Here is a 13,193-nt window from a genome sequence, read left to right as displayed (position 1 = left end):
ATGACGTCTCTCTCCACGGTGTCTTTTTTAAAAACATGAATTCAACATATAACAAATAGTTATACTTTCAAAATGTAAAAATATACAATCTACTCGTCTTTAATCCAAAAATATGCATTCTTTTAATTGAGCCATTTCAATTCAGAACTTTATGTAACATGAATCCGCAGGTAAGAGTTCAGCAAACGTGAACTTTGGAACGCAGCAAAATGCAAAACTTTTCGCATGAACTTGCATTTTCGGTTCGCATTTGCATGCGTATGAATGGATGTCAGTGGAACGAAAAGTGATTCCAAAATTGCATAATGTTTAGTAGGTAATACATTTGAATAAGTAATTTTGCTACCATTAAAAAAGTAAGTTTTATATAGTATGAATAAAATCCAGACATACTACATCTTACACTTCACTGCCATTCTCCTGTCCCGTGACCGCGTGGGATAGTAAAGTCAAATGTGCACTTCATAATCTCAATGGAAATAGTAGGTAACATTTTTCGTCCTGTTTTATGAATACTATGAATTCAGAGATTTCCACTCATGTTTTTTACTTACAGTATATTTGACCAGTGCTGGCAGACAGAGTCGGAATGCGCATGGGATCATTTCGAGCTACAGGCAAATTTAGAGGTTTTCACAAAAATTAGTTAATTAAGTCTCGTCTAGCAATCTCAATTCTCCAAAAAGCAATTAAACATCTAAAAAACGATCTTACTCGAGCTGACTGACAGACCTGACTTGTGCGCACAAAGATGCCTCTCAAAGCGAGATCCCAATATATACGCACATACACAGAATTACAGTACTTTAAAATATCTGTCTTGGCGAGTATTCACGCAAACATTGTCTGTTATGTCTTAAATGAACGTTTGGTTAACTGCTGGGAGAAAACACCTGATGTAACATTATATTAGATCTGTGCAGTACAGTAGGTCTTATAGGCTGTCCGTTTCATTTTAAAACATGGAAAAATGTTGAATATATTATTTTATTTTATTTTCATAAAAATATTTGGTTTTGATTTGGTGTGTCAAATTTGGTGTTATTACCAGGGATTTTAAGGTAGGCGATTGCTAGGGGATTTTGTTTGGAACCTTCAGAAAACTTAATTTTTCTCAAAATTAACTTCAAATAGGTGTAGCTCAGTCATGTTTGTCCAATTTAAAAAAACACGAATATTTTTGATGGGTTTTTAATAGAGAATTTTAAAATTACCATGCAAATTTGTATACACCCTGAACACATGTCAATATTTTGGGGGCCAGAACTTGTATATTTGTGTAATGTGTATATCTGTATAAAGGTTGGTTTTGTTATATAAATTAGATATAAATATAAATTTAGATTATTTAGATATAAGTCAAACTGTATTCTGATCTTTCTATCCCGATATGCTATAAAGAGAGTTGTCCAAATAAAGAAAACGAAAGAACATTGGTCGGCATGAGGAAAAACTTTCTCGCTGGTGTCTCGGGTTGTTTTTTGTGTCCCTTGAGACGCGTTCATCTCGCAGGTCCATTCCTCCTGCTCGCAGGTTAAGGGCTGCTGTGTTGACCTAGTATTCCTCTCATTTAATATTCCACCTACTGCTCTTCACACGCTAATTGGGGGAGAAGGAAATCCTCATTAAGGCTCATTTCATGTACACATATTCATTAGTCCCGGGTTTGGAGTGTCAGGAAAATGCAGCCTGGCCTCTTTTCTAGTTTGTTTACTTTCCTGTTTATTTGCAGGTGTATTTGTTCGTTTAAATTGCCCTTTCTAGCAGTCTCTTGCAGCCCAAATTAGTACTGTTTGTTTTTAGTCCATGTCGTTGTTTTAAAAGGAGTTTTATACTTGGTGAAAGTTTGAATATTTGTGGGTGCTTGTGGATCCTAAAATACAATAGGCCTAGTGGTTCGGGACATATGCTCTGACACATTGAGCCTTGGTGCTTGACTGGGAAACCGAGGTTTGAGTCCAGTTCATTTTATATCCTTAACACATTCCGACATAACTTCCTGTCTACTTTCTCTTATACCTGAAAGCGGAAAAATAGCAAAAACAGAAAAAGAGGATTTAGTTTAGCTTTCTAGTTATCTACTATGCTGATACACTAAGTCAATGTAGTGCCACTTTTATAGCTCTCATTGCACAATTTAGACTTAACAATTCTTTCATTTTGCATTCCCACCATCCTCTATCTTCCAGAACAGCCCAGACGTGTTCTGCGGTCCAGCCTTCATATGGTTGTTAAAATGTAATATACACTAATACCCCCTCATTCACTTCCTCCTCCAACCTATTACTGCTAGGCCTTTTTATTGTCCTGCTTTCATCTTTTTTTGTGTATACGTATGTATCGTGGGGGTTAACTAACGAACATTGGTCCTTTGCTTTGCTCGAGCTCATTAAGTGCTTTGTGCATTTCCTTTTGGGGGCCTGGTTTTAATGTAGCTTGTTATTCTGCACTCTAGTGAATCAGGGGCCCTGTAGACCTCAAGTTTTGGAAGTGTAACCCCTGAGAATTATTTGAAGTCGAAGAACGAAATTAAGAGGTGATGGGGAGTGACTCGCGCGCTGTATCGTTTTCACTGACTTTCATTTACTGTGCCGGTAATATAGCTTGCGGTTTGGTGGTAGGAAGTTTCTGTGCTTTGTTGAATTTTTGAATGGTTGAAGTCAACAAACCAGAGGATCTTTCAGATAAATAAGTTCAATTAGATGCATTTATGAAGAAAATGGCAGTGTTGAATGGGTCACCATAGAGCTAGAGTGCTGTGAATGGTTTTAAATGCATTATGTGGTTGTAGGTTGTAACTTGTGAACAGTGAGTATTTTTGGCCGCTGTTTGTGTGTGTGTGTGTGTGTGTGTGTGTGTGTGTGTGTGTGTGTGTGTGTGTGTGTGTAAATTTTGCCTTTTTAAAAAAATGTGTAATTCGTGTAAAGATGTATGAAGTACTGCTCACACAGAAACCAAGCAGCTGTCTATTGCTCAGCACTGTGAATTCGCATGAACAACTTAAAAACTAGCAAAAGTTACATGGGGAACTTGTTGGCCCTCATGCGAAACTCTTGATCATGTGAATTTGACCAAACAATGGTAAATTTGACCTTCACTGCACACTAGCACACCGATTTTATGTAAGTTGCTAGTAGTCGTGTAGCTTGAGGACTGCCCAGTAACATGCATCTCTGTATGTTTGTGAATGGGTGAGTTTGTTCATGTTTCTTCCGTCATGTTACTCCTCTGTGAGTTGGGTCTGATTGGACTGTCTCACAGCTATAAATACCACCCAGGCGTTTGGATCCCCATGCTTTAGAGCTCCCCTGGCGCCTCCTGTCAAACACTGCCATCTTGTTGGGAATAAATGTCTAACTGGCAGAGGGGCGATCCGTCTCTCTCAAGCTTTTTTCTCTAGCGGGCTAATGCTCCATCAGAGTCTGTGTGCCATCGGCTTCGGCAAGAAGGTCTGATCTCCTCTCCTATTCTTTTAATCTGATATTTCCCTTCTCAGTGTTTACATAATCTTGTTTTATTTCTACTGCATGCGTTCTTCCTTTTCTTCCTGGTTTCTCTCAACCACTAAGGAAAACTCCTCTAACCACTGCCATCCAGTCATTTTCCCAGAGGCACAAACTGTTCAGGACAAGTGTTGTGTGCTCACTCAGCCTTACGTGATCGACAAATGAGACTGACTGAGAATGAGTCAATAACACAAAACCGGTTCACAGGTCATCAAATGTGTCATATTTAAACCAAAAAAAAACAAAACAAATACGACACAAAGAAGCTTATTCTAGGACCATTAGGATATTCTTACATTATGTATGTTAAATATTGCCCTCCAAAGGACATTGTAGTAATGTAATGTAATATATAATATATATATATATATATATATATATATTATATATATATATATATATATATATATATATATATATATATATATATATATATATATTCTAATTTTTATTACTATGGTTGCAAATTAAAAAGTTAATTAAATGTTAAAATGCAAATTGTAATAATAGGCATTCAAATGTTAAAGTATTTATGTGTCACATTAGTATTTATGTTCATTCATGAAAAGAATTTAGTAAACGTTGAAATTTACATTAAAATGGACATCACTACAGTCTTAAAAAGGCACTAAAAGGCTTCTGTTAATTTTTAGGTAAAATATAAGACACCTGACCAGCCCTCATTCTAAAAACACGGCAAAATGAATAGGAAAGGCAGCAGCTACAACTTTTGGCTCAGACTGCACCATTATACACACTTGTCACTAATTTCCTCTCTCATGACATTATTAATATAGTGCTAAAAAGGATCTCGCAGTTCAAAACAACCTCAAATAATTAGCTGTTGCCCATCTTTTAACATTTACTCTGGCAATTATGGTGATTAGCTGTGTGCCTTGATCTTTATATGTAAATCTTTGTGTAAACAAACCTATATTAGTGTGTGTGCGCGCGAGTGCGATCATGTACACGTACCTGACAAAAACACTGTGCCGTAGATGCGCACTAAATTACCCCCTAATTGGATCCCTTTGAATATTCAGGAGACGTCCCCCTCCGACACATGTACAAAATAAAAACTAACAAATATATGGGGGCAAGAAAAGCACATTGGGGTTAAAGGCGCTGAGGGAGATAGCCTTCTTTCTCTCGCTCCTGTCCCCGGCATCTGTTCATCCATATGGAACGGGGGGCAGAATCCACCGTCTCTGGGAAGGCTGACATTATGTCAAGCAACTCGCTGAGAGAAAAACATCTTTAGAAGAAAAGTTCGAGGAAGAGACATGAGGAGAAAGCGTTTTCAAATTTGATGGGACTCTAGTACATTCGAGAACGCTTTACATGGATGATGGCTAGTCGACGCACTAAATAAAATGTTATAAGAATAACAATATCCAGTGACCAATCAGTGTTATCATTAATTAAATTTGATTGTATACATGTTTTTATTATATATTTTTTATTATTTATTATATATATATTCATTAATTAAATTGGAAATAAATATTTGAAAGCATTTATTTCAAGCTTTCCAACTGGTGTAAATCTCAAATCAAAGCTTTCCCCCTCTATTTCTTTTCTTTCTTTCTTTTCTCTCTCTCTGGTGGCCATGGTGGTACTTGAGTTTCTTTGTTTTTGACCGGTAAGAAAGCTTTTTCTAAAAAGTTCATATTGTCTTTATTTTTAGTGGACAGAAAATAAAAGGTCTTATAGATGAATTATTGATTGCAGTGGTCAGTTAAAAGAAAAAAGCACTTCCCTTCTTTTTGTTAGTTTATTTATTTATCTGTTTGTTCACTTTGTACTCTCGCCTGGCAGTGTTTTAGGGTTGAGTGGATGGATGCGTTTTGTTCGGTGGGACAGGTATTTTTTGAGTTACTTGCGTCTTTGATAAATATTTACATTTGCAAAAAATGATTCAGTATTGTCTTCTGCCGGGAGCCAGAGAGACATTTTTATCCAACAAACATACGCACAGTATGTACAAACAAGCAGATCCCATTGTGCTCGGCCTAAAACACACACACACACACACACACACACACACACACACAGAGTATCATTACTCGTCCACATTACAGTGAGGGGAGACAGAACGGGGGCACTTTGTAAATGTCATGGGCCGAGGGCTCTTCCACCCTCTTTGCTGGATGGAATAAAATGAATTGAAGTGAACACTATCAGCAGCCGCAGCAAGATAAATCTGTCGTTTAAAAGGGACTTGCAATTAGGTGTGCAGGGGCCAGCAGGAGGGCAGGGCTTTCAAGAGCCTGCTGCCATTAACCTCCTTTCTACTGCCGCATTGACCTGGGATGTGTAGTTTTCAGTTCCCCAAGCTTCAATTTCAGTCGTCTATTCACCAAAAAGAACTACAAAGAGGTTGATGCATTCATGAAAGCCCATTTTACTCAGTAAAACTGAATGTAGGATGAGATTTTGATCAACTTAAGTGACAAATCTTCCATCAGTTCAAGAATTGTGTCCTGATTAGTTCAGTGATCCTTTTTTTGGTGTCGACAAGTCACAGTTTTTTGTGAATTATGAATGAGTCACTGACAGATGAAGTAAAGCAAAGTCAAGTCAAATGTAATTGTAAAGTGCTTGTCACGTTTTTTTTTTTTTTTAAATTGTATGAAAGTAGCAGAAAAAATGTTATAGCATCTTAATATTTTCCTGTCATATAGTCACATTTAGCAGAGGCCTGTTCACACCGGGGCGATCGTAGACGTTTAACGCCTCGTGACTAAACTAAGGGCACCAATGTGAGTGTGCACACAACACTTAAAACCGCAGCCGTAATTAGCGTCATTTATAAAAAATGTCCCTGAAGCTGCTGAAGTTACAGTAAAACACCACTTGGTGGCACTCAAGCACAAAACACACTGATAAGACGAAGAAGAAGTAAGTAGACAAAGAAGACGTGCTGCTAATGCTGCTTGCCAGTTAGCAAAAAGTGTGTGAATGGTTTTGGCAAGCGTGTAAATACTGTCTCTCTTCTTCTTCTGTGTGACAAGCGAGTGTCAAAAGCGTAAAGTGGCGCAGCACCACCTCGTGTGCCGGGAGCACCATCTACTGAATTTGCACGTTCACTCGGCGCATCGCCAGTGAAAATTGTTTGGGTGTGAAATATGGAAGGGTCTGTGACGTCTGAAGAGCAGTTCTGAAGCGTAAAGTAGAGACGAGCCGTTGCCATCTTGCCAGCGTGTCACTCCCAGATAATGGATAATGAAACAGAAAATGGGCAAAGAGGAGGATGTGGGTGGAGCTGAAGTTACGCGATGACTGTCTCTCAAAATGGTCACGCCCTTTATTATGCAGAACTTTAAGGCTTAATATAATGTAAACTAGTTATAAAAACATTCACCCCCCTCACAATAAAGGTGCACTATGCAACTTTCCGTCCACTGGAGGGTGCCTATTCAAAACAAATGTGTAGTTTGATGACGCAAAGTTTGAGCGCAGCATCTTGAGACATGTGGTCTTCACCTCACAGCCGGTGGAAAATAGGCAGAAATGACGTTCATGCATGTGGTTATTAACGTTACTGTAGTGTAAAGCAGAGAAGGACCGAGTGTTGTAGACCTGAGCACAGCTGCTGGAGCGATTGTTAAACAAATACCCGCCTTGCGAACACCGGGACTTTTATTATGAAGGGACGGGACACAGTCGCTGGGCGCCTGCACAGATCCGCTCTTCCGGTTATGATTATGAGGTAATGCAGCTCTGTTTATCATATTACATACATTTAAGTGTGTTGAAAAGGATGTTATGACGTTACTCAGTGTGTTCACATGTTCACACTGCTAAGAGTAAAGCGCTCCTGCCAAATAAAACCCAAAACCGAGGGTAGTCCAGATATGACACAATTGACAGGTGACTTCCTCAGACGCTATGCTGAAACGTCCCAGTCCTTAGTTAACATAGCAATTTTCTCACAATTTACAAATAGCTGGAAACATTTGGGATATTGTTAGCCTGATGTGGTCATACTCAATTCTAGTCAGAATATGAGTCTGAAACTGCTCCATTGGGCTGTGATTATGGGGCGTGTTTAACCGAACCAGGAAAGACCTCAATTGGATAGACCGAAGCGACGCATTGTCAAATGTCAACAGAGTTCAACTGCACTGTGTTGCCAAGTCCGGGTTGAAGCGACTATTATGTGCTATATAGACCCATGAGTGTGAATTTTAGCAGGCAACCTTGCCAAAATAACACACATTTTTCCCCGGAGAAACCTCAGAGAAGCTATTGGTTAGGGCTAGTAGTTGGTGGGTTTTGTTGTAAAAACTTGGCAACCCTGTCTGCATGCGCACTGGAATAAATCATCTTTGCCGGTGTTGTAAAAAAATAAAATAATTTAATGATACACAGAGTACTTACCCAACATGATCATCATTTTTGAGAGAAATTGTAAAGGTGAATGCATACAAACAAGCTCTCCGTTTAAGATTTGAACAAATATAATCCAAGCCCCTTTGATGACGTGCATGATTACGTTACTGTTGATCATCTGTCCGTCATCGTCTAAAGCCCGCCCTGATGATTTCATTGGTCTGAACAGTTTCTGTTCGGAGATAATTAGGCCGGAGACACACTGCAAGCGTGGCGTTTCTGCTGCGTGTCAGCCGCGGGGCGGCTGCCTGGCGTTTTCTCTGTCTTTGCACACCAGAAGCATGTCTGATGCGGCGCTGCTGCTGCTGGGAAGCCCTATACTTCATGTTAAATATAAATATATTAATCACATAAACGCCGCACACCTGTGTGTGATAGGTGCGTAGGAGAGCAGGACAAAAAAGTCCTATTATCATCAAATGAAAAGGAGAAGTCCCGCACACTATCAACTCGCAATTAAAAAGATTTATTGTTTCATTGCAACGTTTCGATCTTTCGATCTTCCTCAGGCATGACTGAGGAAGATCGAAAGATCGAAACGTTGCAGTGAAACAATAAATCTTTTTAATTGCGAGTTGATAGTGTGCGGGACTTCTCCTTTTCATTTGATTAAATATAAATATATTGCCTATTGATACAGCAAAGACAACGTCGGCAGTAGCCTATTGACCATACATATCTATGGTGTTGACGGCAAAATAGGCTACAGAAAATTTCGTTCTGTATTGACAGGTTTAATATTTCAAAATCGATAATTATGTTGTTTTTTATTATTACAAGTAGGCCTATATCTGCATTTATGTTAACCTACAGACTTTCAAACATGAAAATGTCATGTATTAATATGTATTCGTGTCAAAATGGCATATAAACATCTTTTCCTATGCTATTTTGCCTAGAAACGCTTCCAACACCCTCGCGTGTCGCGTGAAAAATAGGCGTCTCTTCTATTTGAAGCATGCACGCGTTTTCCGCGCGGCTCGGACCGCGCGTGAGCCGCGCGGCTGACGCAGGCAGTATGCAAGCTCTAACCGGTTAACATGGGAGCCGAAATAAAAGCGGACACGCCACGCAGCCGAGACGCTCACGGCACGCTTGCAGTGTGTCCCCGGCCTTACTCCTCTATGGAGCGAGGCCAGACCGAAATGCCCAACCTAAAAAAATTGTGGGCGGGGCTAAGTTCGGCTGGCATCCAGGCTAGGATATTGTAGGTACTCAACTGAACAAAATATATAACACCGGCCTAGTGGTTTTTGGATATTTTACTGCAAAAATACTACATAGTGCACCTTTAAGGGAAAAATTAACGGTATAGACCAAAACCACAGTTTGTATCAGGCTGTAAACATTTTTTTTTCCTGCTGTAAAGTTGGGCATTTTAACATAGTGTCAGTGAGATTCTGTTCCCTTCTGGAGCCTGTCCCTAGTGGCCAGTTGATAAATTGCAGTTTAAGTCCTGCAGTTTAAGGGGTTGCCGCCTTGTTTGAACAGAAAGACACGCCGAAAAACGTCTCAAAAAACGCTCACAATAAGCGCATTATTTATAGGACATTACTTATATATGCAAATTTATATAAACAGCTATTTTGTGATTAAATAAAAACCTGTCAGTTGAGATTTGCTGCATAGTATCTATTGATTTTTGTGAGTGTACTGTATACCGTGTGAATAAAGTTGGACATAATATATATCCACCTTAATATATAGAGTTGTGCGATAATACAGTTTATATTTTGCAATGATATAAACAATAAATCAGCCGACATTTTCTATATAGCATTAATATGTGAGTGTTTTGTATGTATGCAGGTAAAGTAGGATGTACTATATATCCAACAAAGTATACAAAGTGGGTAAAGCAAGCTTCAAACATATCTGAACGCAGTGATCAGATATATAATTAATATTTCGGACATGTTTATTAATCATTCATCCACCTCCTTTCTCATTTGTATGAAATTACAGATTAGTTCAGGAACAAATAAGCCAATGTAATAAAACAAAAAGCTATTTCAGTTTTAATGAATGATTATGAAGACAGATTTTTCTTTGGAATAATGTGCAGTGATGAATTGTACACAATAAGACCAGAAACGTACAATCAAAATGTTCATGTTGACTTTAAAGCCTGCATGGTCTGTAGTTGAACGCGGGGAACAGACGCATGGCCGTGGCTGATAAACACACACCCTCTTGCGATTTTAAACATTTCTGCGGTCTTCACCTCCAGCTTTATCTCACAGTTCACCTCACACCTCTCTCTCTCCAGCGTCCCCTTCCGCTCACCCCTTTTCTCACCCTATCCTTCTTCCTCTCGCGCGCTTTCCTCTTCACACTCTATCTGCATGACCTTCATCTGCTCGCCACTTTCAGCCGGCACCAAAAACTTAATCACACACTGTCAACCTGTAAGGAGAGGAGGAGGAGGGCGAATCCTTCCCCTCTTTCTCTCGGCTCCCCTCTTCTTTAATGCCCTTTGCAGTGGCGAGGAAAGAAGGGGGAAAATTTATAGCTGGTGGGACAGGTGGGGTATGAACAATGGGCAGAAAGCAGTGCAGGGTTATCTGGCGGGGCGCGGGAGAGCATGCGGCGGGGAAATCGATGTGACCCGTGATACACTGTCATCACAATTCCCACCCCAGCCGTCCTATTTGTCTTGCGTAGGGAGCCCTGGACGGGCCGTGTCAACGTGCGCCGAGAGAGGCCCTGGCCAGATTAGCCGGGGTGAATCATGACTGCTCGCGCTCTTTCTTATTCAGCCCCAGTTCTATCTGTTATTGCTGGTGCAGTGGGGCTATAGTTTGTGGCCTGGCACTGTGGGTGGGAGGGGTTGCCTATAGGGCTTGTGGGTAAAATATGGGATTGTGTGTGTGTGAAAATAAGAGATTAACTACTATATGGAGGTTTGGACACAGCAGCTTTCTGTTTCATCAGAAATACACGGTGAAGTGCTCGCTCGGTTTATATTCTCCCCGCTGAGTGATATTCGCATTTACTGTTTCTGAGTGTACGGTCGAGTCTCACTTTGATCTTCTTTAAAAACAAATTTGTAGGCTGTATGTAACTCACTTCAAGGTGAAGTGTCATTTTTTGAGATTAAAATGCTTTCTTCTATCCCTGTTTGTTATGCAGAGACTACAAGTGGGCATTTTGTAGGTTGACTTTATAACTGTGGCAGCATTAAAAAATAATTTATACATCAATAAAAAGTGCACATATCAGTATATAAATAAGTGATATATGAAGAATTTTTATAACATATTTGAGACATTTGCCATTTTACCTGGTCAATTTTCATTGCGCAAATACATACCGTATTACTGTTGGTTACTGTTTTTACCTCCTTTACTTTTAACAGTTCCTTTATTTGTGAAAAAGAATATGATTACAGAATCAATACGTTGCTATTTAAAGAATACATCTAGTTTAGATCTATTCTATCTTATTTTAGAGCTTTATTTTTCTGTCACATTCCATTTTTTCCCCCCATGATTCACTAAGTAATTAATATGTAAAATAAATAAGTATTCTTTTAAATAAATTATTTTTTTTATTAGCTTTAAATTAAATACTATGATATCATATCTCAGCTTCTATCAACCTACTCTCTAAGAATTCGGCATTAACAATAAACCAACAGTTTACCACTATTTTACACAAAACAGTGATGATGCCAAACTGAATAATAAATGAAATGTAAATTGTAAATGATTCTATTTAATGTGTTTTACATTAAATAACATTTTATTAGGTACATGTGTTAACATGTTAATGTCGACAGTCATAAAATCACTGGTGTGAATATTTACAACATATATTATGTTGTGTTTTTCCAGATGAGGCTCAGTTATCTTTGCCCATGCAGAAGGCAGGGTTCGAGAAGCTTCCTCTGGGAACTCAGACTCTTCCTCCTGGCTTCCCCGCCCCCTTCCTGTTTGCAGATGGCCTCTCTTCCGTGGAGACATTGCTCACTAACATCCAGGTACAATCAGTGTGTGTTTTGTTTGTGTATGTTTGTATGGAATAGTTCCGTCCAAAATTAAAAGTCATAATCTACTGATGCTCCAAACCCATATGCTGTTGTTCTTAGTTCATACTAAGGGTTAGTTCACCCAAAAATGAAAATTCTGTTATTAATGACTCACCTTCATTTCATTCGACACCTGTAAGACCTCCGTTCATCTTCAGAACACAAATGAAAATATTTTTGTTGAAATCTGATAGCTCAGAAAGGCCTTTTTTGATACCAATGTCATTTCCTCTCTCAAGACCCATAAAGGCACTAAAGACGTCATTACAAAGTCAGTCCATCTCACTACAGTGGCTCTACAATCATTTTATAAAGTGACAAGAATAGTTTTTGTGTGCAAAAAAAACTAAATAACGACTAATATAGTGATAGGCCGATTTCAAAACAAAGCTTTGAACGGTTATGAATCAGTGTATCGAATTAGCGGTTCGGATCGCCAAAGTCACGTGATTTCAGCAGTTTGGCTTTGACACGCAATTCGAATCATGAATCGATACACTGCTTCCTGAAGCCTCAGAGCTTAATGAATCAGTGTTTTGAAATCGGCCCATCACTATACAAGTCATTATTTAGTTGGGGATTTTTTTGCACAGAAAAAATTCTTGTCGCTTCATAAAATAATTGTAGAGCCACTGTAGTGAGATGTGCTGACTTTGTAATGATGTCTTTAGTGCCTTTATGGGTCTTGAGAGAGGAAATGGCATTGGTGTCAATGAAGGCCTTTCTGAGCCATCGGATTTCAACAAAAATATCTCCATTTGTGTTCCGAAGATGAATCGAGGTCTTATGGGTGTCGAACAACATGAATATGAGTGTTGAAGCCATTTTCTATGGAAGCAATGATATTTTAAGTTAATTTAGTAAAACCTGAGAAAACCTGTGTTGCAAAGAAATTGTAATGTAAACAGTTAACCAGTGATCTACTATAATGTAATTTGATTGGCTGTTAGATTTAGCATGAAAGAAATAGAACTGGACTGGAGCAACACAGTCTTTTGACCTACACAGAACGGCACAGTTAATTTGTAAGAAAAGTATATCCTAAGTTATTTTTTATGTTTTGCGATTCATAATTAAACAGTCAAACGAAGAACTTTGGATTCAAAACTTTTATTCACTGACATTTTGTGTTGAGTACAAAAGAACTTTAAAGTCCTAAGCTAGTGAGTAAGCTTGTTGCACTCACAATGAGTAATGACAGAATTTTCATTTTTGGGTGAACTAACCCTTTAAATATAAGTGTTCCTCACACAAACCCCTTG

General features: G+C 38.8%; 1 protein-coding gene across 5 annotated transcripts in view; it reads left to right on the top strand.

Annotated features, from left to right (window-relative positions):
• The window catches only part of dacha (dachshund a), a 203,131-nt gene that overhangs the window by 173,552 nt on the left and 16,386 nt on the right, over positions 1–13,193 (top strand). For all 5 annotated transcript variants that reach the window (XM_067422794.1, XM_067422795.1, XM_067422793.1 and 2 more), the window contains one exon: positions 11,738–11,883. In XM_067422794.1, the coding sequence (XP_067278895.1) occupies positions 11,738–11,883 (146 nt within the window). The remainder of the gene's footprint in view (positions 1–11,737; positions 11,884–13,193) is intronic.

This window comes from Pseudorasbora parva, chromosome 18, assembly GCF_024679245.1.
Source record: "Pseudorasbora parva isolate DD20220531a chromosome 18, ASM2467924v1, whole genome shotgun sequence".
Taxonomy (NCBI): Eukaryota; Metazoa; Chordata; class Actinopteri; order Cypriniformes; family Gobionidae; genus Pseudorasbora; species Pseudorasbora parva.
Note: the sequence above shows the minus strand (reverse complement) of the source record. Positions and strands in the feature narration are given on the sequence as shown.